We start from the raw sequence: 25,027 nt of genomic DNA on the forward strand, positions 1-25,027 counted from the left end.
TCTTTTTCTGTGATTGTTTTTTTTTTTTCTTAGGGTCTGTCCATCTTGTTCTTATCTCTCTCCCATTCTGTTCACCTTTGCATCCACAGCACATGATACAGTTCTAGGCATACAGTAGGCACTCAGTAAATTTGGGGGAACTGGCTTGATGGCAAAGGAGTGGTACAGACATTAGGAGCTCAGAGGAGGGAAAGAGCAGATGAGGATTAGAAGAGTCAAAGAGAGATTCTTGAGGAAGTGATTTTTGGAATACTCCTTTAGGGAAGGAAGATGTTTGGATGGGCAGAGAGGATGGGAAAGGTGGTACAGGAAGTTATGGTGAAGTCAAGATTTTCAGGCAGAGAGTAGAGCCCCAAATGCAGAAGGGAGAGGGGCAGTGGGCAACAGGGAAAGAGCCCTCAGTTTAGATCAGGGTTAGCTCTTAATGTCCACTTCTCTTTTCATTTAAAGAACTCTGGTGATTTCCATCTCCGTGAATCAGAAAGAATGTGACAGTGTACAAAGAACAAGAGATTACCACTCTCACACTGATGGCCTTTACCACCAGCTTTAGCAGAGTGTGGCACCACTCGGGAGCACCATAGTCTTAAAGCCCAGGTCTGGCCACCCCATTCTGGGTGCAGGCTATACAGGTGGATTTAAATGAAGCTGAGAACGAGAGTCAGAGAGGCTCCACAGAGAGGCTGAAATTCACTGCAACCACAGTCCAGGGCAATTAGGGTGCTGGTTGCCAGGTAGTTGCCCAGGGGAACTGACCTGAAACAGAGGTCAGAGAGCTTCTTGTGACTCTTCATTGCTGAGATTGCAACCAGTCTTGTTAGAAAAATCCAAGACACAACTTCCTGAAATTTTTTGTTAATGCAAAAATGGGTTTGTTTCTTTGGCAACAGAAGAGTCCACCATGGGAAAGAGGTTTTCTCAGCACCTAAGCTGTCCTAAATAACCACAAAAGCTGTCCTAGCACCTTGGACCCCGAGTACACAATATGCAAAGACTTTGCAGTAGCCCTAGTTAGACCAGCCCAACCCTGCCTTGTGGTACAGTTTTAGCTCAGGCTGGCTTTTATCTGCATGAAGAGAGTGAAACAGTTCTAAGGTTGAGAGAGGATAGACTGAATCACCATTTTAGAGAGATCACTTTGTTTAGGGGCAAAGCCAAGTGCATTTATCACATTCATATAGCACATCTCCTATCATTTTCTTTTCCTCTAAATGGAGTCACCTTTCTACTTCTACCCAGTTATTTTAGATGGGAAGCCACTGTGTATCTACCACATGAAGTCCCTCCTGCCTTAAGCCTAGTTTCTCCAGAAAGCAAAGCTAGTTACAAAGCCCTAGATGACTGGGGATGTGAGTCTGGTGGTATAGGACAGGGGGATTTGACACAGGGAAGGAAGAAAGGCCAATACAAGGGTGCCTCACCATGCTGGCCTCTGTTTCAGGCAACTGGTACTCCATCTCACTGGGACCTTCTGGAAAACCTCATGAAATGTTTCTCTCAACTCCCCATCTGGGTGATGAAAGTGGAAAGCAGTTATCCATCATCTTCCAGCCCCATTGGATCAAGAGTAGCCCCATTGGCTCTAAGTCCCTCATATTTCCAAGTTGCACATGCTTGAGTGCAGACTTTCCAAGGGAATCTGATGTGAAGGCAACAGAGAAGTCTCAAGTGCCAGAAACAAACTGAGAAAGGCATGGGCCAGATAAAGTGCTATCAGGTTCCACGGGTGCAAAAGAGACCCACTGGACCAGTGTGGGTTGGATGCTTACCCATGAAATGCTCTAGAACTCTTCACAGGAGTAGCAGGCTGGTTGGAATGAGCAGGGGAGGACTAAAATCTTCCTCACCTCACCCTTTGGTTCTGTCACTGTGTTTACCCGAGGGTTACTGTACCAGGCTAGGGTGACTGGGATTCACTGTCCAACTTGGCTAGTAGGATACACTGTCCAACCACTCTGTAAAGATGGTGGGGGTAGGGGGTGTAAGCTAGGCACTCTCCCAAAGTTTCCACTACCCATGAGATGGATGGCCCACTCCTGCAATGGCATGACTGTGACTAGGGAGGGGTAATTCTGGGTGCTGAAACAAAACTTGAAAAGGCACAGAAACAGCCAGCCTTATGGCTCAAATACTGTCTACCCCCAAAGTTGGTGGGTCAGCCCCTCCCACTATGGGGAACCTTTCTAACCTCTCCCCCAGGTGGCCCAATGCAGTTTCCTCTCCCCTTGATACTAAGGCATTGCTGGGGCAGGTGAGGGAGAGTGGCTGTGTGGTCTGCGATACCATCTGAAGGGAACTGACAAAACAGGACAGCAGAGGGAGCTTCCTCAAATTGCACATAAAGAACACTATGCTCTTCCCTTGGTCAGACTTAAATGTTTCTGAACATCAGAGTTCTCTATCAAGTAAAAGGAAGTTGGGAGGGGAAATGCCACCTCTGTGAAATATCACCCGAAGAAAAACTGAGTGACTTGCCATTAGTTTGAAGACAGCAAGAAAGGAACATCTCAGAAGTGGAGCCTCATCCTTTGATTTTTAACACAAGAGGAATTGTTCTTTGGCAAGTAAGTACATTTACTATTAGCTTAATATGGGGATAGCTTGGTGGATCTACTTACCAACAACCTGACTGCTTTTTAAACAAACATACCTCCAAGATCCTTTCCCCTCAAAGGGCCTTCTGGGGGTCTCTTATTCCATCATATTGGAGAATCATTATCAGAGTTATGACTCTAGATGGTGGAAAGGAAAGTGGAAACTGTTAGTCGCTTAGTCGTGTCTGACTCTTTGTGACCCCATGGACTACAACCCGCCAGGCTCCCCTGTCCAGCGGATTCTCCAGGCAAGAATACTGGAGTGGGTTGCCATTTCCTTCTCCTCGGGATCTTTCCAACTCAGGGATCGAACCTGGGTCTGCTGCATTGTAGGCAGATTCTTTACTGCCTGATCCACCAGCAAAGCCTGGGCATCAGTTATGGCCCTAGATGGTAGAAAATATTAATTTTTCAGGCTGAATCTGAGTTTTCCAAAACCAGTAAAATTCTGGTGAATAAGTGAGTCCAGGCTAATTCTGATTAAAATACAGTGTGGCTGATAAGACAATCTGGTGTGGCTGACAGACCAGCCCTGGGGTGGTTCCCCAAGAAGGGTCCCAAACATCTGGGTAGCACCCAGACTAGGTCTCTGTTGGAATCTGAGAGGATCACATCAAAGCACAGCTTTCATTTTTATTCCTAATGTTTAATATATTCGCTAAAAAAAAAAATCAGCTTGCTCACATTATAGTACATAATATAACCAAGTAATGATTTCTGTATGTCTTTTCTCTTCCCCTTTTACTGACGCTTTTCCATTGACTGAAATCCTCTACCCCTTTAAGACACAGTTTTTGTGTAGAAGGATTGAAAAACAGAAACATTTCTTTTTCTGTGTTAATATAGTAAGAAAGAAGTAGTTTCATGACTTAAGTACTGCCTTGGACAAAATATGCCCTCCCTGGTGCTCTGTGTTTCTCGATATGTTCTGAAGAGGGTCCGAGCTTTCATGGGTTGGCTGGCTGGTGTCTGGGGCCTTTTAGTTCTCTTTGTTGCTAACAGTCTTCAACATCTCCCAGCAGTGGGAGAGCAGTGGTTGGTTCTTAGAACATGCGTAAGGCAGGGTCACTTCCTCAAATGTCCGTCAACTCTTGCTTTCCCCTCAAGATTGTGCTGTGATTTAGAGGCTGCTCAGATTACAATCCCTGACTTGTTTCAGGCAGTAAACTAAGGTTTTACAACCCACAGTGGGCCAATCTTCCTTCCCGGATGACTTTTATTTTTTTTCCTTTTCAGGTTGTGAAGATAAATCCTGTCTTTTAATTTTAGGAGTCTGGATACCCAGGTACTCCAACCAGCATCTCCTCAGTGTGTTTTGCAAACATCACGGGCGAACCCTCTGTGTGGGGGACAACTGAATTGTCTTCTGCCCTGCCTCGTGTAAGCTGTGAGGTGCCAGCTCTCACGTGGCTTGAAACTGTTTGCTTTTGTTTTCCATCCTCACCAGCAGAAGCCATGGGTCACACAATGAAGTGGGGAACACTACCACCCAAGCGCCCATACCTCTGGCTCTCTCAGCTCCTGGTGCTCGCTGGTCTTTTTCACTCCTGTTCAGGTAAGCAACTTCCAGGAACTTGACTGAGTCCACCACTTTGGGGTTTAGAGAAAGGACATGGTGTTCTCTGTGCTGTCTCCTTCTGTCGCCCTGAAAGAGGGAAGGGACATTCAGGGTATTTCAGTCCATTTTAGGGATGAGAAAACAGGTCCAGAAAGGTTAAAGGACCTGTCCTCGATCACACAACAAGCCAGTGGCCAAGCTAGTTCAGGAACACAGACCTTAAAGGAAAGGTGGGGCCGTGTTATTTTAACAAAACCAAAAGCCAATTCAGAAGGACAGCTTAGAGTTGTGATCTCCTCCACTAGATGCTCATTTACGGTTTTGTGACACCCTGAGGGCACACTGGCCTTGGGCTACATTTCCATGAGACAACACAGCTAACATCCTCTGCTTCTAAAACTGAACAGTAATGATCTTTCCAAGTTGAAGGGGGAAAAGAAAGTAGTGGTGACATACAGTCTTTTTCTTATTAAAATTTTCTCTTAATATTTACTTTTATGCTTTAGGTGCCAATGCCCTTTGTCAATGCTGGCATCTAACATTAGGTAGTATCAGATTTAGCACAAATCATATTTTGAGTTACTTTTAACTTACTACATAGGTATTTCAGGTGCGTCCTACAAAGAGTATTTTGACTTCTGGAGCCTTTTTCCAGCTCAGGTGCTGAATTTGGGGGGCTGTTGGAAAGGGTGGTGCTGATTCTGCTGACAGGGTGGCTCTGACTTTTTTTTGAAGGCAGAACAAATAAAAGATCTGCTTTTCTGCTGAGCAGCATACCGCCTGGTTTCCTCAAAATAAAGAGGAGGTTTTGCCTCCTGCACAGTTTCCTAGTCTTCAAAGAACCAAATATCAAAGGATCTTGTCTTAAGCTCTGCTTGCTTAAACTGCAGCCATCACCCAGAATGACTTCGCGGGTGGAGGGGCTGGCGGGGGCACAGGGGGGTGGGCACAGTAGCAAAAAGATGACTACAATGCAGGTATTTATACATTTTCTGTCCTGAAATTGCTATTTTGCACTGTTGCTGAAGCAAGAGAACCATGATTCAAGTTTCGCAATTTATACATCAGATTTTGCATATATTTGACAGTAATATTTCCAACAGTTACAATTTTTTTTCTGGGTAGTTGAAGGCAGCATTCCCAATCTACAGTCTTCTGGGGAGTCTAAATGAGCTTTAAAAGATTTAAAAGTAAATTTACAGGCTTCCTAGAAATGTGGTGTGTGTGCAAGCATGCGTGTGTGTGTGTGAGAAAGAGAGAAACAGGTGGGGGAGGGGTGAGGAGAAAGAAACAAACAATAAAAAAGAGAGAAAACATAAAAAGAAAATTAAAACCAAGACTTTAGCAATTATACTAGAAAAATTAGAGGCAAATAGAAGGAAATGAACTTTGAGCTAAAGAAAGATATTTTGGAAAGCACCTTGTACAGTTACATCCAGATTTTATTGTTGCTATACTGAGTCAACAAAGGAATCCATGAGCTTCTTTCATCTGAACACCTACTGTGTAAAAGATGGACCTTGAAAAACTGAGCCTCAGATTCCTGCTTTCAAAGAGATTTGAGTATATTAGCTGGAGAAGGCAAAAGTAATTAATCTGCAAGCAAGTGAAGAGCAGAGAAGTGCCTGGCTCTGTGCCTGGCTCTGACTGTAAGCGACCCTGACCTGGGAAAGGCGGGACCAGGTTGGGGCGGGGCGGGGTGGGGGGCAGCGGGTAGGCTTTGTGGTGGAGGATGGGGATCGCAGCAGAACTTGGGCACAGCCGTAGCACGGACAAATGCACAAAGACGAGGATGAGTCAGTGGGTGGGGGACTCATTTTCTGGTTTAACCACTTGTGTATTCAACAAACACTGAGCCTCTCTTATGTACAAGACACTTTTCTTGGTCCTGGGAACAAGCTGTTAGCAAGATTGCCTTGGCTTTTGTCTTCATGGACTTTACAGTCATTAGCATGAAGATGAAGACGAAGATGAATCAATCATTCAAATGAATGCATGACCAAGAAACATGATGTTTCCCTGCCAGAGGGGAGGGCGGTGAGAGTGAGCTGGATGAAGGTGGAAGGAGCAGCATGTGATGGACGTGGAGGAGCAAGGAAGTGAAGGTGGGCAGTGTTGGGGCAGCAGGGAGACAGAGACCAGACTCTGCGGGCTCCAAGGCCAGGGATCTGGAAGTTATTTGGAGGACTGGAAGGCCATGGAAGGATTTTAAGCAGGGGAGTGACATAGTCTCTGCCAGGGCTGCTCACACTTTAATTATACATACCAAACATCCGGAGGACTCTTTAAAAAGCAGCTTCTAGAACAGGGGATTTTTTTTTTAATTTTATTTTATATTGAAGTATAGTTGATTAACAATATTGTGTTAGTTTCAGGTGTACAGCAGAGTGATTCAATTATACATATACACGTGTCTTTTTCAAATTCTTTTCCCAGTTAGGTTATTACACAATATTGAGCAGAGTTCCCTGTAGCACAGGGGATTTTTAGAGTAGTGAAAATACTGGGTATGATACTGTAATGGTAGATGCATGTCATTATACAGTTGTCAAAACCCATAGAATGTACAGCACCAAGAATGATGTCTAATGTAAACTGTGGACTTTGCGTGATAGTGATGTGTCAGTGTAACTTCATTGATTGTCACAAAGGTAGCACTCTGGTGTGGGATGTTGATAGTGGGGGAGGCTGCACCCATGGGAGCTGGGGTACATGGGTACTGTCTGTACTTTATGTTCATTTTGCTATGAACCTAAAACTGCTGTAAAAGATAAAGGCCATATATGTATTTTTAAAAATGCAGTTTCTGCTTAGGTGGTATTTGGGGAGGGGCCAGCAAGTCTGTGTTTCTAACAATCAGCCAGGTGATATTGATGCTGCTGGTCCACAGTCCTTTAGGTTTAGTAGTAAAAGATACATTATACAAAAAAAGAAAAAGACAGTGTTGCTAAAGCATGAAGAATGGCTTTTAGAGTAGTCAGTATAATCAGTGAGGACTTTGTTCAGGGCCAGGGATTTGCCCCCTCCTCTTCTCCCCTGTGCAGGAAAGCTACACCTGTCCTCATCCGCTGCTACCCAGGACAGGGGGACCTCTTTCCTGCACAGGGCAGGACCAGCAGGGCTGCTGTTTCACTTCTGGTTTGGTCTGCAGAGGGAGAAGCACTGAACTCATGTGCCCCAGAAACTGGTGGTTGTCTAATATGGGCACCTTTTCCTCAGAGCTAGGATCCTCTCAGGGAGACACAGCCCTAGGGAGAGGAGAGAGACCTTAGGTAGGAGTAGGCCAGGAATTCAGGAAAGGTGTTGGCCTGGAAGTCTCTAGCATGAGGAACACTGGGCTAGAGGAAAAGAGGGCATGCCGCTGTCTGCATGCCGCTGTCTGCATGCCGCTGGCCAAGGCGTCCCCAAAGCCACGCTTCTTGCTATGACTACTGTGGTACCAGCTGTTCAAGTCCCCGAGCATTTTGGAGAGAGACACACAAGTAAGGATCAGATTTACAAAGAGCATATAGTCTGGGTCTGTAGAGGAAAGTTGGGAGCAGTGTATAAATCAGGTCACCAGTGTTAATTTGTCAGCTGCTGGACAGCAGATACCTTTAGCCCCCTTGTGTGCCTAGCACCTAGTCCAGGGCCCACACCAGCCCTGTGGATGCTGGCTCACTTAATCAAAAGCAGTCAGAAGGGTCCCAAAAGGTCACTTCCATTGTGTTAAAGGTCACACAGACCATTAAATCTCCAGGTGGTGAGATTATAGGTGATCATTATGTTTTTCTTTATTTTTCATTCTTTCCAAATTTAATGTGTGTTTCTTTTAGAGTCAGGGAAAACCTTTATTTAAAAAGCACACCACAGTCCTCAGTGAGATACACAACAGCACACGGTGATCTAAGCTGCTGTGGACACCTGATTTTTTCTCCTTTAGGAGAAGTGTTGGTGCAGCCCTGCTGACCACTGCTGGGGTTCACCTATGAGGAAGGGGTGCTATGGCCAGCCCACTGTGTCCACACTGCCTCCCCCTTCTTTGGAGGGACTAGGGGAGACTCATGGCTTCCTAGACTGGGTTCTTATTTCTTTAAAGCTAAACATTAAATTTTATTGTCGTATCTCCCAATTGTCCCACATGGGTTTATTGCTTTTCCTGCAAAGACACAAAATTTACCATTTTAAAGTGTGTGATTCAGTGGTTTTTAGTATAATCACAAAGAAGTGAAACCATCACCACTATAATTTCGGAACATTTCTATCACTCTAAAATGAAACTCCAAACCCATTAGCTGTCCCTCTCCATTCCCTCTACCCCACCTCTTGGTAGCCGTTAATTTAATTTGTCTCCATGAATTTGCCTATTCTGGACATTTCTTTTAAATGGGGCTATATAATATGTGGCCTTTGTGTCTGGCTTCTTTCATTTAGCACAATGTTTTTAAGGTTCATCTATGTTGCAGTAACAGTGCCTCACAGCTGTTCTAGTTAAATAATATTCCATTGTATTTTGAATTCTGAGAGGTACATTATTTGTTTAAAACTAGTGTACTGTACACTGGCTGGCAGAAAGCTCCCTCTCTTGGGGAGTTATCAGTGGGGAGCTGCTGTGATGGGGCAGGAAGCAGGCAGAGGGGTCGGGAAAGGCAGGGTTCTGAAGTGTACCCAGAGTGCCCTGCGGGTGGGGCGCTTTACACAGACTTGCCAGAGCTGAGTGAGGCTGCCTTCCCTCTCTGCCTTCCCTCCTCCTCCCCCTCACAGCTAGGCAGAGGTGACCGTGAGCCACTTGGGAGCAGTGACTCGGTGTGAGTGTCAGCCGGTTACCACAGTGATTCTGGCCCCATCCTGGGCGTGACTCAACACAGGAGGCACAGGAGGTGCTGTGCATGAGAAACAACCCCATGGGGGGGGGGGAAACCAACTGCATAGCTTTTATGGTTCATAAAACAGTTTACAACTGGGTGTCATGTGACCCTGTGGTAATTATGGGAAGTAAGTTGGGGAGATAGTATTAGGACCATTTTGTAGAAATTATACCTGAGGCCCAAGGAGGTTAATCAAAGGTTATGGGTCTAATACACAGCAGGTGGAATCAGATCCCATCTCCTAAGGCCTAGCCAGGCATTCAGCAAGTACTTAGGGAGCACCTGCTCTGGGCCAGGCCCTAGTTCTACAGATATGACAACAAGCAAAACAGATAAAGTCCCTGCTCTCATGGCCCCCAAAGTAACTCCAGCTGATATGTAGCAGCTAGAGACAAGCTCAAGAGAGAAATAAATCAGAGCAAGTGACTCAGAAGGGGCATGAGAATGGTGCTGGTTGGGGAGAGTCAGAGAAGGCTCACCACAAGGGGACATCTTCCCTGAAGGAGGCAAGGGACGGAGCTGTGTGGAAGTCTGGGAAAGGCAATGGTCCCGATTGTGTGCCTGGTACTGGGTAGGTTTTACCTACATTCCCTCACAGAAACCTCAACCCACATTATCAGGTAGGTGCTGCTAGGCTGTTTGTAAGATGGCAAAGCAAGCTCAGAATCCAACAATGCAGGCAGTAATGCTGAGACCTGCCTCTCCCCTCCAGAACCACTGAAGCAGACACAACCCTTCAGAAATCTTTCAACTGTTTTCTTGTAACCATGTGTAGCAGAGTCCCTGAGTATGAAAGCCAGGTCCTGGCGGGAATTGCCCAGAAGATTTTTGGTTCCTCTTTTCAGTCTGGTTCTTCCTCAGCACCAGAGTCTGGTGAGGGGATCTCACATAGGAACATCGAAGAGCCCATTGATGGTTTGCTGTTGACCTTTACACAAACACCCACACTTCTCCTCAGATGGCTGGACAAAAACTCCTTAAGAACCATCATTGAAATTTTCAGTGAAGAAAATTTTCAGATCAGTTTCAGTTAAGATTTCTTTTTGCTAATGTCACCACATGGCAAAATTAGAAATCCTGGATTCTTTTTGGGTGGGAACAGAGCACAGGAAAGACTTGGTTATTTAGGACCCCAGATGACTGAGCTGCTTTCTGTCAAGGGGTCTGTCTGGCCCATAGTAAGACCAGTGTTCCATGTGTCTGTCATAACCCCGGAGTGAAAGAGACCAGAGGGTACGAGTTAGGGGTGAGAGGAAGGAGAAAGAGGAAAGGAAACCCTTATGGAAGACCTGCTAGGTACTAGGGACTTTTCCACTTATATCATTTAATTTGAATTTAAGTTTTCAATCATCCTGAGAGGTTGGCATCATACCATTTTACAGATGAGGAAACAGGTTAATCAATAAGTGGCTGAGCTGGGACTAGAACCCAAGTCAACAGGAATCCTTCTACATACCATTTTGTTTTAGTCATATCTTTTTTTAAAAGAGAGTTTGGATTATTTAGCTATTTTATGCTCTCCTAAAATATAAAGGGATTCCTGAAAGTTCCTTGGAGTTCAAGCAAGTCAATCTTAAGGGAGATCAACCCTGAGTACATTTTGGAAGGACCAGTGCTAAAGCTGAAGCTCCAGTATTTTGGTCATCTGATGCGAACAGCCCACTCACTGGAAAAGTCCCTGATGCTGGGAAAGATTAAGGGCAGAAAGAGAAGAGGGAGAAGAGCCATCAGAGCATGAGATGGCTGGATGGCATCACTGATTCAATAGACATGAACTCGGGGAAACTTTGGGAGATGGTGAGGGACAGGGAGGCATGGCATGTTGCAGTCCATGGGGTCGTTAAGAGTCGGACACGACTGGGCGACTGAACAACAACAACAACAACAAAGTATACCTTTTCATTTATCTCCCTTTTTCAGTTACATTCCCTAAATCTAGGGCTGGCAATGTTCAGCACAATTGCTGAAAGAAGTGCCCCGGATCATTCTAAGGTACCTCACACAGCTGTAAAAATACCCGCAATCACAAAACTCTCTTCCTAAATGCTGCGGTAGGGCCACATCCAGTCTGATATAGGTGGGGAGGATGGCTGGGGAGGTGGAAACAGGCTAGTGTCCCATGATCCTGCTGTCCAGGGAGAGCAGGCCTGGAAATGAGATCCCTATCCTAGTGGGATGGGGGCCTCCCCGGGGGTTCTGTGTGGCTCTGGAGGATACAGAAGGGAAGATGTCAGCACTGGGGGCCTTCAGGGCTGGCCAGTTGTGAAAGTGCTGGGGTTTTGGAGGGATTGTTTTTAGGTCAAGCACAGCGTGGGAAAAGTTACTATGCCTTCTAAGCAAAAAAACCGAAAATATCGTCTTTCAGGGATTTTGGTGCTACTGATGAGTGCTTAGGAGCTAACAAAAATATGAAGTTTGGATGCTGAAATTTCTGTGATATGCTGATGGGAAATGGGCAAATGTTTTAAATGGGGACCTTCTTGCAAAGTTAGGTTGTAGGGGACCAGCTATTTGGATTGCAGATAGCCAAGGAAGATAAAGACAGGATAGCCATCTGTTTAGGTAGATAGGGCAGAAATGGTCTGGAGGTATAACTGAGGTCTTGTCACATGGAGATGAGGACAGTCATTTCAGTCTGAAGTCACAAGTCAAGCTGGTCCTGGAAGATGGGACCTGGCTCGCAGCAGGCAGTGCTGGCTTATCTATCCTAGAACTGGGTCTCAAATGAGGGAAACAAATAAATAAGGAGAGTGATTCAAGAAGTTCTCTGCAAAACTGGGGCAGTTTCCTTTCCTGTGCTTAGTTTTCTCGTCTATAAAATAAGACCACCAAAATGAATGACCAGGGAAATTCCTCCAAAACCTCACATTCCTTAACTATGACTTCTCTGTCCCCATGGGACGAGAACACTGTCTCACTGGTATTTGGCATTCATGTGCTGGGGTCTCCTAAAGTCCTTCTTCTTTTGGAACTAGTGTAACTTCTCTCTCATTATCCATGGACAGACAAATGGATAAAGAAAGTGTGGCATATATTAATACATACAGTGGAATATTTAGTCATTAACATCATTATCACTCCTTAAAAAGGAAGGGAATTCTGACACATGTAAAACATGGAGGAACCTTGAGGGCATTATGCTAAGTGGAATAACCAGTCACAAAAAGACAAATACTGTATGATTCGGAATCTAAAGTAGTAAAATTCATAGAAACATAAAGTTGAGTGGTGGTTACTAGGGGGTTGCAGGGAGGGAAAGGGGGGGGCAGTTTAATGCATACAGCATGGAAAATCTGTTTCACAACAATGTGAAGATACTGGATGCTACTGAGCTGTACATTTTAAAATGGTTAAGATGGTAAAATCTATGTTATTGTTTTAATCACAATTATTTAAATAGGGAAAAAAATGCACTGGAGACCAAACGGAAAAAAAAAAATCAAACTGAACACTCTGTCCGATCCTGCTTAGACACTAAATACAACACTCTGAATTCTGTTACTGCCAACTCTGAATTCCTGCTTGTGCAGGCATCTTACATTTAATGACACAAGATCTTGTTTTGTTTGCCTCTCCATAGGCATCATCCCAAAGAGCGTGACCAAAAGAGTGAAAGAAGCAGTGGTGCTATCCTGTGATTACAACACATCCACTGAAGAACTGACAAGCCTTCGGATCTATTGGCAAAAGGATGGGAACATGGTGCTGGCCGTCCTGCTTGGAAAAGTGCATGTGTGGCCCAAGTACGAGAACCGCACCATCACTGACATCACCAGTAACCCCCGCATTGTGATCCTGGCTCTGCGCCTGTCAGACAATGGCACCTACACCTGTGTTATTCAGAAGCCCAAGAAAGGAGGGTCTTATGAAGTGGAGCACCTGACTTCAGTGACGTTAATGATCAGAGGTCAGTGGAACGTTCTGATTTTCAATAAGCCATCAATAGGAGTATGTCTTTGATGTCCTTAAAGACACACTCCTATTGATTTAAGTGAAAATTTTACCAGAGGGGTCTATCTCACTTCATTTCTTAGGGCTGAGTCTCTAGTTTTACAGTAAATCCTAATTTGTTTTCTCAGGATGTCCTGGAAATATTTGTTAGTTGCATTTCTTGCACTTTGACAGTCCAGGCTCATGATAGCCACCCTGGAGCACTATCATGACCTGAAGCGCCTTCTGAATCATAAAGGGACACATTTGATTTGATGTAGTTGTACTATTAACTGCACTTGATTCAGTAATATATTCTCATAAAGTATATTGAAGGGTATAAAAGCTGCACAGGCATAAATATTTTTCAAGTAGTATTTGAATGGCTATTTTACTATTATATTTATTGTAGATTTGAAGCTCTCATCTAACGGTCATTCCTACAAAGTTAGATGTTAGAAAACTGGGAAGGGCAGGGTAGGAACCAGCCTCGACTTAATCACAGGTAATCCTGCTAGAGGACACTGATATGACCTGAACCCTCACTGAGAAGTGGCAGCCCTGGGCCATTCCTTCATACTTGAAATTCAAACACATTTCTTTTTCTTTCTGGCCACTTGAGCCTTTACTGGAAACAAAACCTTCTAACAAAAGGTAAGAATTAACCTTGATAACCGTTAGCTTAAGAGGATCCTTAGTGAATTCTTCACTGTTCTTCCCTGCTTTTGGTCTTCAGCTATATTGAATCTTTAGTTGTGTAACACCCAGATCATACCTAAAGCTTAGGAAGTAAGCCAGATTTACACAGGATTATCTTAAAACGTCACTCTGTATACTCCCTACCCATGGAGAGAACAAATGTCCATGATCATATGGTGGGACGCGAGGCGCTCTGAGAAGCCTATCTCCTCCAAAATTTAGATCTGCATGGATTCCTCCAATTCCCACTATTATAGCCTCTCCTACTAGTTTCAGCACTATTCTCCCCTCATGTATGTATGCTCAGCTGTAAGTCATGTCTGACTCTTTGCAACCCCATGGACTGTAGCCCACCAGGCTCCTCTGTCCATGGCATTTCCCAGGCAAGAATACTGGAGTGGGTTGCCATTTCCTTCTCCAGGGATCTTCCTGACCCAGAGACTGAATCCATGTCCCCTGCATTGCTGGCGGATTCTTTACCACTGAGCCACCTGGGAAGCCCTCCCCCTCCCTCCAGGATCCCTGTTAAAGATGAAAATATGTTACCTGGGTGGAGATGTCATCACAGACATATTAGCCTGTATCAGTTAATTATGTTAGATACACAGTCAGTCCTTTAACAGAATATCCAGAGAGAAACAGACTCAGGGCATGTACATTTTGACAGAAAGATAAAGAAGAAGATCCAAGAAGGAGAGAAGAGGCCGAGTTTCAGGGAGGGCAGGCCTTAGTAGCAGGTTATAGTTGGAGACCAACGCAGCTAAAGGACTAACAGGGGGAGTGCTGTTTGAGGCTAACACGGCCTCAAACAGGGGGATGCGGCACCAAAATCAGACAAGGGAAGACAAAAGGGGAAATACTGCTTAATTAGACCCAGAACCAATTCTGGTATTCCCAGCTGAATCAATTAGAATAGTGCTTCTCAAATGATAAGGTGCCTATGACTTGAGGACCTTTTCAGCAGGTCTGGCACTTCTGACAAGCTCCCTGGTGATGCTTGTACTGCTGCTAAGGATTTATAGTCTGAGAAGCATTAAGTAAACACTCATTTGGCCAAGGTGACCAACTGTCCCAGTCTGCCAAGGACTGAGGGGTTTCATTGGACATGAGACTTTGGGTGTTAATACTGGGAAAGTCTCAGGCTAACTGGGACAGGATGATTTCTCTACATTGCCAAAAGATACAATAACAGCATAGTATCATGAAGTAGGATAGCTAGTTCCTGAAATGTGCCGCACAGTGGATGAAAACCTGCAGTAAGCAGCACATTTGAGGGACTAGCTATACTAGTTAACATATTAACTAGGTTAACAAATTTTTACCTTTCTAAAATATATGCAGCTTTTCCTTTCCTAGTAGGATATTCTTACTCTACCCATTAAGGGTAGTGAAAACATGGGTTAACTGATTGAAATGAGATACGAAAGAGTAATTCTTCGACGGTTCAGTCTTGCAAAACCTTTGGAGCTGCTACTCTGAACAGATCATCTTACAGAAGGAATAGAAGACAGAGCGTAGGCTGTTCTAAGCCCAGGCAGACTTGAAAAGATGATTTTCAATACGATCCTAGTATTAGTGGCATTCTTATGGTTAAATATTTCTTAGAAAAGCAAAGTCCAGAAATGAACATGAATCATAATTTGAATATGAGTTACTTGGATTCATTATTCCAAGTTATAACATGACATACTGATATTATAAGAAACAAAAGGAGTATTCTTGTTAGCTACCACTGCAATGATTTGATCTTATAGGGTAAATTAAAGGAGTAGAAAATAATAATGTCAACTAAAAATGGCTCAAGAAAATGTCAAACAATTTAGGAACAGGACTAATTCAAAAAAGAAAGGTGACTATCTGCATCTAGATCCAAGTTTTTCCTTTTCTTGGCAACTATAATCACTTGTCATAACTTCTCCTCTCCCTTATTACCACCAGGCAGTCCTGGAAGCTTTCACCAGGCAACTTGATTTACATGAAGGAACTCCTCTAAGAGAGGACATATTTAAGACTCACATTAGTCTAACTAACTTCCTGTATGTCAGTCTCTGGTCTACGTGATTTATGTTAATGATACCATTTAACTCTTACAACGCTGGGAGGGAGGTATTATAATCCCCTTCTTACAATGAGCAAACTAAGACTGAAAGTGGTTAAGTAATTAGCCCAGGATTAAAGGCAAAACTGGTTTTAAAACCTGCTCTTGATGACCACTGTGCATTATACTACATCTCTCTATGAGGCTCTGAATTCTGAAAAGAAAACTTACATATGAGATGAAGTATGAGGGGATTAGTCCTGTGTATGTATTCAGTTGTCTCTGACTCTTTGAGACCCCATGGACTGTAGTCCATCAGGCTCCTCTGTCCATGGAATTTTCCAGGCAAGAATACTGGAGTGGGTTACCATTCCCTTCTCCAGGGGATCTTCCCAACCCAGGGACAGAACCCATCATCTCTTGCGTCTCCTGCATTAGTGGGCAGATTATATACCACTGTACCACCCACCACCCGGGAAGTCCACATTTGGATTAGTTCCCCACACTTACGCTAAAGAAGTATAAATTCTTTAAGCCTCATAATAAGTGAGGAAGAGGTGAGTGGAGTTTTTTCCTGTTTCCTCTGCAGTCATTTCACTATGCTTTGCTTTGTGTATATTTTAATATCTTATTAGGGGTCAAAAACACAAATGAAAGAGTGCCTTAAGTACTTTGGAGGAATATTAGGAAGTCCTCTCTGTCCTTGTTAGGCATATCAAAACAGCAAGGGGATCAGTAAAGTATGGTGGTTGAGATTATAGGCTCAACAGTGTAAAATTTGAACAGATGTCTGATTAAAGACTGATTTTGAAAATGTAAAGGTAATGCTAAACAAACTTTAGAGTAGTGTTACCCCAGGTGTGGGAACTAGGGGCCCAGCAAAGTTAAGACCATACAAGTAGATTTACATAAGTTACTGTCAATGCTCTGGTTCTCAAGTTGGGTGGTGGGCTCCCAGGTGTATAGCATAGTATGAATTAATAAATAGATATACAAAAGAGAGTCAGTTTGTATACCTCAAAAATTAGGTAGAAAGGGAAGAAAAAGAAGTAAAAGAAAGGAAGGCAAGGCAAGGAAAAGAAGGCAGACATTTAAATCTGCTTGTTTATAACTATCTCTAATACCATGCCATTGGTATTTTTTTGAGGCTACATTTTTTTCAATATAATCTTATTTAATGTTTTAATAAGACAGCAAAGTTTAAAGCTCTAAAAAAAAAAGGAAAAGCAATCAGGGGAAGGGAAGGCTCTGGTATCAGAAAAACTTGAATTCAGTTCTGCCACTTATTGGTTGTGATTTCTCTAGACCTCAATTTGATTATTCATAAAATGGAAATATTGTATTAGGATAAATAATACAAAATTACTGATATTTGACCTTTTTGGGTCTACAACCTATCTCCTAGGGTTGTTATAAAGACAAAATGAGATAACGTCCAGACCTAAGAAATATTAACAGCTCAATAAATGTTGTTTTTAAACACAAGCACTATGTCAATATTTATTCACATGAATCTAGTTCTTTAATAAGTGCCCTCCTACCTCCACTCCATCAAAAGCAATGAACTGATATAATCAACTCAAACTAAAGTTAGTCTTTGGGTTATACATAACTACTAATACTTATGGGAAGTTGCAAATTATAAAGCTATGTATTAAAAATATAATTACACACAAACATGTAATGATATGTACTTACATTCTTGTTGTTTCTTCAGCTGACTTCCCTGTCCCTACTATAAATGATCTTGGAAATCTATCTCCTAACATCAGAAGGGTAATTTGCTCAACCTCTGGAGGTTTTCCAAGGCCTAACCTCTACTGGTTGGAAAATGGAGAAGAATTAAATGCTACCAACACAACACTGTCTCAAGATCCTGAAACCGAGCTCTACACAATTAGCAGTGAACTGGATTTCAACGTGACAAGCAATCACAGCTTCTTGTGTCTTGTCAAGTATGGAGACTTAACAGTGTCACAGACCTTCTCCTGGCGAGAACGTAAGTGACATTGTCCTGGGGAGTTTCTGCTATGTAGAATCTAAAAAGAAAATAACTCAGCAGGATACATTACAGAATTATGCATATTGACTCTGATACTATTATTTGCAGTATTTTTTAGACATGCAAATAAAATAATAATAAAAGTGTTACTATGACTTATTAAAGTCACTGTACAAGGTTTGACTATAATGGTACTAATTTTATTTTCTTTAATAAACATTCTAAAATTTAGATATCCAAGTAAGTTCTATCTATCAAGTCAACGTCTTAGGAAGTTATTATAATAATATTGTTGTTATTGAAAGCACTAAAATTTGCCTTTCTTTGAAATTGCTCTCTAGGGTTTGGCACTTTCATTTTTTAAAATTTATTTTAATTGGTGGCTAATTACAATATTGTGGTGGGTTTTGCCATACATGCACATGAATCAGCCATGGGTGTACATGTGTTCCTCATCATGACCCTCATGCATCAAACCTGGACTGGCGATCTATTTCACATATGATAATATACATGTTTCAATGCTATTCTCTCAAATCATCCCACCCTCGCCTTCTCCCACAGAGTCCAAAAGTCTGTTCTTTACATCTGTGTCTCTTTTGCTGTCTCGCATATAGGGTTATCGTTACCATCTTTCTAAATTTCATATATATGTATTAATCTACTGTATTGGTGTTTTTATTTCTGACTTACTTCAGTCTGCATAATAGGCTCCAGTTTCATTCACCTCATTAGAACTGATTCAAATGTGTTCTTTTTAATAGCTGAGTAATATTCCATTGTATATATGTACCACAGCTTCCTTATCCATTCGTCTGCCAATGGACATCTAGGTTGCTTCCATGTTCTGGCTATTGTGAACAGTGCTGCAATGAACATTGGGGTACACATGTCTCTTTCAATTCTGGTTCCCTCGGTGTGTATGCCCAGCAGTGGGATTTCTGGGTTGTATGGCCGTTCTATTTCCAGTTTTTTAAGGAATCTCCACACTGTTCTCCATAGTGGCTGTACTAGTTTGCATTCCCACCAACAGTGTAAGAGGGTTCCTTTTTCTCTGCACCGTCTCCAGCATTTATTGTTTGTAGACTTCTTGATAGTAGCCATTCTGACCAGCGTGAGATGGTACCTCACTGTGGTTTTGATTTGCATTTCTCTGATAATGAGTGATGTTGAGCATCTTTTCATGTGTTTGTTAGCCATCTGTATGTCTTCTTTGGAGAAATGTCTGTTTAGTTCTTTGGCTCACTTTTTGATTGGGTCACTTATTTTTCTGGAATTGAGCCACAGGAGTTGCTTGTATATTTTTGAGATTAACTCTTTGTCAGTTGCTTCATTTGCTATTATTTTCTCCCATTCTGAAGGCTGTCTTTTCACCTTGCTTATAGTTTCCTTCATTGTGCAAAAGCTTTTAAGTTTAATTAGGTCCCATTTGTTTATTTTTGCTTTTATTTCCATTACTCTGGGAGGTGGGTCATAGAGGATCCTGCTATGATTTACATCAGAGAGTGTTTTGCCTATGTTTTCCTCTAGGAGTTTTATAGTTTCTGGTCTTACATTTAGATCTTTAATCCATTTTGAGTTTATTTTGGGTATGGTGTTAGAAAGTGTTCTAGTTTCATTCTTTTACAAGTGGTTGACCAGTTTTCCCAGCACCACTTGTTAAAGAGATTGTCTTTTCTCCATTGTATATTCTTGCCTCCTTTGTCAAAGATAAGGTGTCCATAGGTGTGTGGATTTATCTCTGGGCTTTCTATTTTGCTCCATTGATTTATGTTTCTGTCTTTGTGGCACTTTCATTTTGGGAGCCCCCTTCCCATGATGGCCCGATGATGTCAAATCATTGCCTTTGAGGGTGAATGTGCTTTTTAAGAAATACTTACTTGTTCATTCAGAACTAAGCCTGGCAAAGAAAGTGAATGACAAACTACTTGAGGACAATGCTTGATGGTCATTTTTGACCAAAACCATGACCAAATATTTACCCTTCATGTAGTAAACTTATAAAATTTTCTTTCCCCAAGAGGTGAAATCATATGAAAATATAAAATGGAAAAAGTAGGGCTTACATAAATGTATGCATATTACACAATGGATTATTACAGAAGAACTCATATACTTGAAATACATTTCTAGCATGTTTGACTGATTATATGAAGCATCACCAGGCCTCTGCCCACCCCCCAACCCCACTTATAACAATGTTTTGTGGCTGCATAGTAAAAAACAATACATTGTGTATAATATATTGATATTATGTATAGTATATCTTATATCTTCCACTTTGCTTGTAGTAGAGGAGATATTTTAGATGGTCTACTAGTTCATCTTAGGTAAGATTAACTCTAGGTCTTTCCTAGAGTGGATCTTGAGTGGATCCTTTGTTTTCCTTAATAGGTAGTGAGATAAAATTTGAGGCAAAAATTAGTTCAGATATAAACCAAATTTTGTTGAAACATGATACAAAATTAGTTCAGATACAAACCAAATTTTGTTGACATGATTTTATTAGTAGTCCAAACTCATCTCTAACATATTTCATGTATCCTAAAAAAGCTTATAAAAATTAAGTTTGAATCATAGTTTATTAATTCAGCATTCTTGTCATTTTATTGATATATAATTAATCAATTTTAGATCATGATTAAGGTAGAAGTTAATAAGTACAGCTTCAATTATATTTTATTTTAGACATCATTTATATTTGGAATATGAGTATGTATGATATTCTGGGGCAACGGTTAACAAAAATTTTCAGAAAAGGGCCAGATAGCAAATATTCTTTACAGGTCATAGTCTCTAGCAGCAACTCAGTTCTGTTGTTATAACATGAAAACAGCCATAGACAAGACATAAATGAAGGACACAGCTGTGTTCCAACAAAATTTTATTTAAAAAAAAAAAGGTGGTAAGCCAGGTTTGGCCTATGCATGGTAGTTCATTAACTTAAAGGAAATAGAATGTAGTCCTTTAAATAAAAGGATGGATCTATTCTTTAAAGATGATTTAGACTGCCCAGCTTTATCATCTTTTCTCTAATTTGCCTTTTCTCAACTCTTCCTTCATGCTAAAGATGAGCAATATCCCTTTTCAGAATAATTAAAAATACTAGCTCTTTGTCCTCTTTGGTCTACATTCACAATGACTCATGGAGACATGATTAACTGTGTTTAATCATTCCTTCTTTCACTCAATATTTTTTTTTTTAATTCAGTCTTCAATAAGTAGTTGTCACATACCAAGCATCTTGCTAGGTGCCAGTGTTGTCTTTATGGTCAGACAGCTTTAAATACTTCAACTGGACTGCAAATGTCATTCAGAGTCAGAAGCAAATAAAGCATTTGTGGGAGTGTCAAGGGGTGACTGCATAAACAAATGTAAATTAGTGTATAGTTGATAGAAATTTTGAATGGATGTGAGCAAAGCTCTACCATTTAAATACTCACTCTTAACCCCAAATTTATTAGTTAAGCAGATTGGGTCTGTGGCTCTTTTAGCCTGGGCCCACCCAATTTGTTAATCCTGGATGTACTGGAACATATAGGGGTATGTGTGTGTGTGTGTATAAGGGATGAACCAAGGAGACCCACTCAGGCTCTCTTATTAGCTATATGTGCAAATGTCCTCACACAACTATGCACTTGGGATTTTGGGTCTTCCCTGTGGAGTAGTTCCAGGTTCCTAATAGGCATCACGAGAGAGTGGGATTGCTGTTACTGATTCCTCCTTTCTCTTAAACACTTACCTTCTTCTAGGCTGAGTGAGGCTTAAGAATGGATGAGGAGTGACCTCTGAGAGGAAGCCTGTGAAACATCTAGACTCCCAGGATAACAGCAAGAGCTTCTTTGTTATTTTGGGTGTCATTTTGGTTTGCAGAGGCCAACCCTGGTAACCACTTGATGTCTCCATGCAATTGGGTGTTTTAGAGAAAAACAGAAAAACAGCTTACCCTAGTTTTCAAGTAGTGGGTGCTCTATGGTCAAATGTACATTTTATAATGATCACTGTGGCAGAATGTATAGGAATTATTAGAGCGTAGAAAACCACAGGCAAAGAGACCATAAAGGCTACTTGGTTGGAGATCAGAAAAACCTGAACTAATTCCTGCAAGAGATTTGGAGAAAAGGAATCAGTTGCAGAGACAGTCTCAGTACAGAATAGAAAGTCAGTGGGAGCTACTGAGCAGTGAGCACAAAGACAAGCCTTCCCTTGGTCACTGATGGTGTTGCCATTAACTGAAATGGGGGAATGCAGGTGGTATATACACTTTAGAAAGAATACATATGCTGAGTTCAATTTTAATCAAATGGAGAGGCTGGCATCCAACCATCTAGTTAGCAGTTGGAAATACAAATTTGGGGCTCAGAAGTGAGATCAGAAATATGATATACAGACTTAGAAATCAGCTGGTGTTTCCAACCCTGGCTGTGGCTAAGATCACCCATGATTACCAGGGCTAGTGAGAGAACGGGACCACAGATGGAACTATGAGGACAAGTTAAAGAATAAGAAGAGGAAGAAGAGCTGATGAACAAAACTGAGTCACAACAGACGAATGTGGTGTCACAGAAGTCCCAGGAGGAAAGGTGTCAATGGGACCAAATGCTGATGAGAAGTCCAATAAGCTAAAGACCAAAATCTATCCCTAAGGCATATAATCAGAAAAATCAGAATCAAGTACTTTAGTGTCAATAAATGTTCAATATTTATTGATGAGCCATTCCAGGGAAATCAGAGGAGGATGAATTGCTAGTATTCCTTTAGTGTCTCTGCCCTTTCTCCAGATGTTGGTGCTGCTGCTGCTGTCGCTTCAGTCGTGTCCGACTCTGTGCGACCCCATAGATGGTAGCCCACCAGGCTCCCCCGTCCCTGGGATTCTCCAGGCAAGAACACTGGAATGGGTTGCCATTTCCTTCTCCAATGCATGAAAGTGAAAAGTGAAAGTGCTAACTATTCCTTAAAGGAGTTGAAGAATAAATGGTGTAGCTGCTGCTCCTGAGTGGAGGACTGACGGAGTACCACATATACCTTTCTACTCCCACCCGGATCCTTCCTCGTGTGCCCCCTCTTCTTTCTGTTCCCTGTGTTCTACGGATGACAGCCAGTTTGCAGAGCTCTCCTCCAGGATGATCCTACCTACCACCAAGCGACAGCCATGCCTGGTTCTTTGCTAGGTTCTCTTCTATTCTTACAGAAGCTCTAGGCTGAATGGTGAAAAAGGTGTTATCCGAAAATGAATGCAAAGTGACTTCTGTAGTTTTAGGCAGCTATTGTGAGGTGTGTATGTGTATGTGTGTGTGTGTTAAAGAGGACACCCTAAAAGGGAGAAGGCATGACAGCTGGAGAAGGAAAATCTAGAAGGTACATCTAGAACACAACATCAACTATTAGTAGCAGTACGTTAGTACTATTAGTAGTAGTAGTATCAGCTATAGAAATACTTCTATTTATTTTTCTACTTTTATTTATTTTTAAAAATTACTTATTAAGCTCTGATATTTGTTTATTTGGCCACAACACACAGTATGCATGATCTTAGTTCCCTGACTAGTGGTTGAACCCACACCCCCAGCCTTGGAAGCGCAAAGTCTTAACCACTGGGCATCCAGGAAAGTCCCTAAAAGAGCTTTTAAAGGCTCTCCTGAGAATCTTTTCTTTGTGCCAACTTAAGCCAGTAAATGCAAACATTTAAATTTTCTTTTTCACATTCAATATATATATCTGACATCTGATATTAGTTGCCCATTAAGTATGTGTCTGATTAAAAAGTTATGCAAGAAAAATGATAGAAGCTGCATTTTGCAGAGCTGACCAAGCAAAGAAATGAAAAATGCTTTACAGTTGTGTCATTATAAGGGGCATGGATGGGTATCAGGCAGTTGGAAACACATTAGAGCTGACACTGTTCTTTTCCCTCAACAGTCAAACCAACCCTTTCTGCTAATCAGCACCTGCCCTGGACCATTATTATCCTACTCTCAGCATGTGGGATTCCTGTGATCATTGCAGTTATACTAAAATGCCCGACCTGCAGTAAGTAATATTGTACGCTGGTAATAATCTCAATTCTGGACACCCAACCTCTTATCAGTACAGGTCAGCATCTCTCTGAACTTTTAAGCCTATTTTATTCTTTTTGGAGCAAATCTATGGAAACTTTAGTGTCTCCTTGTCTCAGCAAGTTCTGTTCATTCCCTGCACAGATATTTCTGGGACACCTACTATGTGCCTGACACTCTACTAGGCACTGGAGTTACACAGATGAAAAATCACTGACCTCAAGGCACATTCTAGCTTAGTCCTTTTATATTCCCCCTAACTCTGTATTTTCTTGGAGATACTAAGGCTTGCTAACTAAATTGATAACATATCTGTTGCAAATCGATAGCCTAATCTTTGATTTGGAATTGGAGGAAAGGCAAGAATGACAAGGTTTAGGGGTAAGAATCATTTTCATGGAGGAGGGTAAGATGCACTAATGAGATGTAGTTGAGTAATTATATCGCTACAGGTGATTTGACCAATTCTCAGTTCTTCAGAATTTATTTTTCCATGAAAGATCAGGAGTGGTTGAGGAAAGAAGAGATATTTAGGATATCTTTTTCCTATGAATCTAAATCTTTGGCCTTACACATATGCTATACTCAATCTCTGTAATTAAATGAAGAGGAACTGCTAGGCCAGTGTTAACGCTATAGTCACTGTGAAGGAACACCAAGTTTTCTTGGAGCAGAAATTTTGTAAACTGAGCGAATTAGAAAATCACTATCTGCTGACTTTTCCAACTTCCAGCACACACAAAAAATCAGGCTCGAGGAAGTCACTAGAGACTCTTTGCTATGAACAACTTATGCCATGGGTAGGATAAAGAGGTCTGGTGGGCTCAAGGATGTTTCTAATACAGACTGTCCAGCCCTACCCCTCTAGTTTACAGTTTTTCATCCTTAGTACTATTGACTTTGAGGGCGGATAATTCTTTGTTCTGTGCATTGCAATGTTTAGCAGCATCCCTGGCCTCCTCCCACTATATTACAATAGCACCTCTTGCCCCAGTTGCGACAACCAAAGATGTCTTGAAGCACTGCACGTGCCCTCCAGTGGGGGTGGGGGTGGAAACCTGGGGTTGAGAACCACTACTATAGTTCTAAGCCAGCTGAAGTTTTGCCAAAACACACGGGCATGATTTAAGGGAAGATTACCTATCTAGATTTTTATCGCTTGCGCTTGTCTTCAAGGAAAACGGAGACAGAGGAGGAATGAGGACAACATGGAAATAGAAAGGTGCTGTCCATCTCCATAGAATCTGTGGAGGGATCAAGCTGACCAGAACACCTGGAGGTATCTTCTCTACCAATGTGGGAT

The 25,027-nt window shown here is 42.0% G+C and overlaps 2 protein-coding genes across 5 annotated transcripts in view; one reads left to right on the top strand and one right to left on the bottom strand.

The window, feature by feature from the left end:
- TIMMDC1 (translocase of inner mitochondrial membrane domain containing 1) overlaps positions 1 to 25,027 on the bottom strand; it is a 49,500-nt gene continuing 24,473 nt past the window's right edge. The window contains exons 7-8 of the transcript XR_014077361.1: positions 4,098 to 4,239; positions 1 to 2,732 (exon numbers count right to left, since the gene is read on the bottom strand). The gene's annotated coding sequence lies outside the window, so the exon portion shown is untranslated. The remainder of the gene's footprint in view (positions 2,733 to 4,097; positions 4,240 to 25,027) is intronic.
- CD80 (CD80 molecule) overlaps positions 2,474 to 25,027 on the top strand; it is a 25,688-nt gene continuing 3,134 nt past the window's right edge. The window contains exons 1-7 of one of the 4 annotated variants that reach the window (XM_081571960.1): positions 2,474 to 2,564; positions 3,831 to 3,879; positions 4,042 to 4,149; positions 12,580 to 12,906; positions 17,384 to 17,665; positions 23,588 to 23,698; positions 24,901 to 25,003. In XM_081571960.1, the coding sequence (XP_081428086.1) occupies positions 4,050 to 4,149; positions 12,580 to 12,906; positions 17,384 to 17,665; positions 23,588 to 23,698; positions 24,901 to 24,965 (885 nt within the window). In that variant the 5' untranslated portion in view covers positions 2,474 to 2,564; positions 3,831 to 3,879; positions 4,042 to 4,049 and the 3' untranslated portion in view covers positions 24,966 to 25,003. The remainder of the gene's footprint in view (positions 2,565 to 3,830; positions 3,880 to 4,041; positions 4,150 to 12,579; positions 12,907 to 17,383; positions 17,666 to 23,587; positions 23,699 to 24,900; positions 25,004 to 25,027) is intronic. The other 3 variants (XM_081571961.1, XM_081571963.1, XM_081571962.1) reach the window with 3 other exon arrangements.

This window comes from Giraffa tippelskirchi, chromosome 2, assembly GCF_054371585.1.
Source record: "Giraffa tippelskirchi isolate mGirTip1 chromosome 2, T2T-mGirTip1v1.2.pri, whole genome shotgun sequence".
Taxonomy (NCBI): Eukaryota; Metazoa; Chordata; class Mammalia; order Artiodactyla; family Giraffidae; genus Giraffa; species Giraffa tippelskirchi.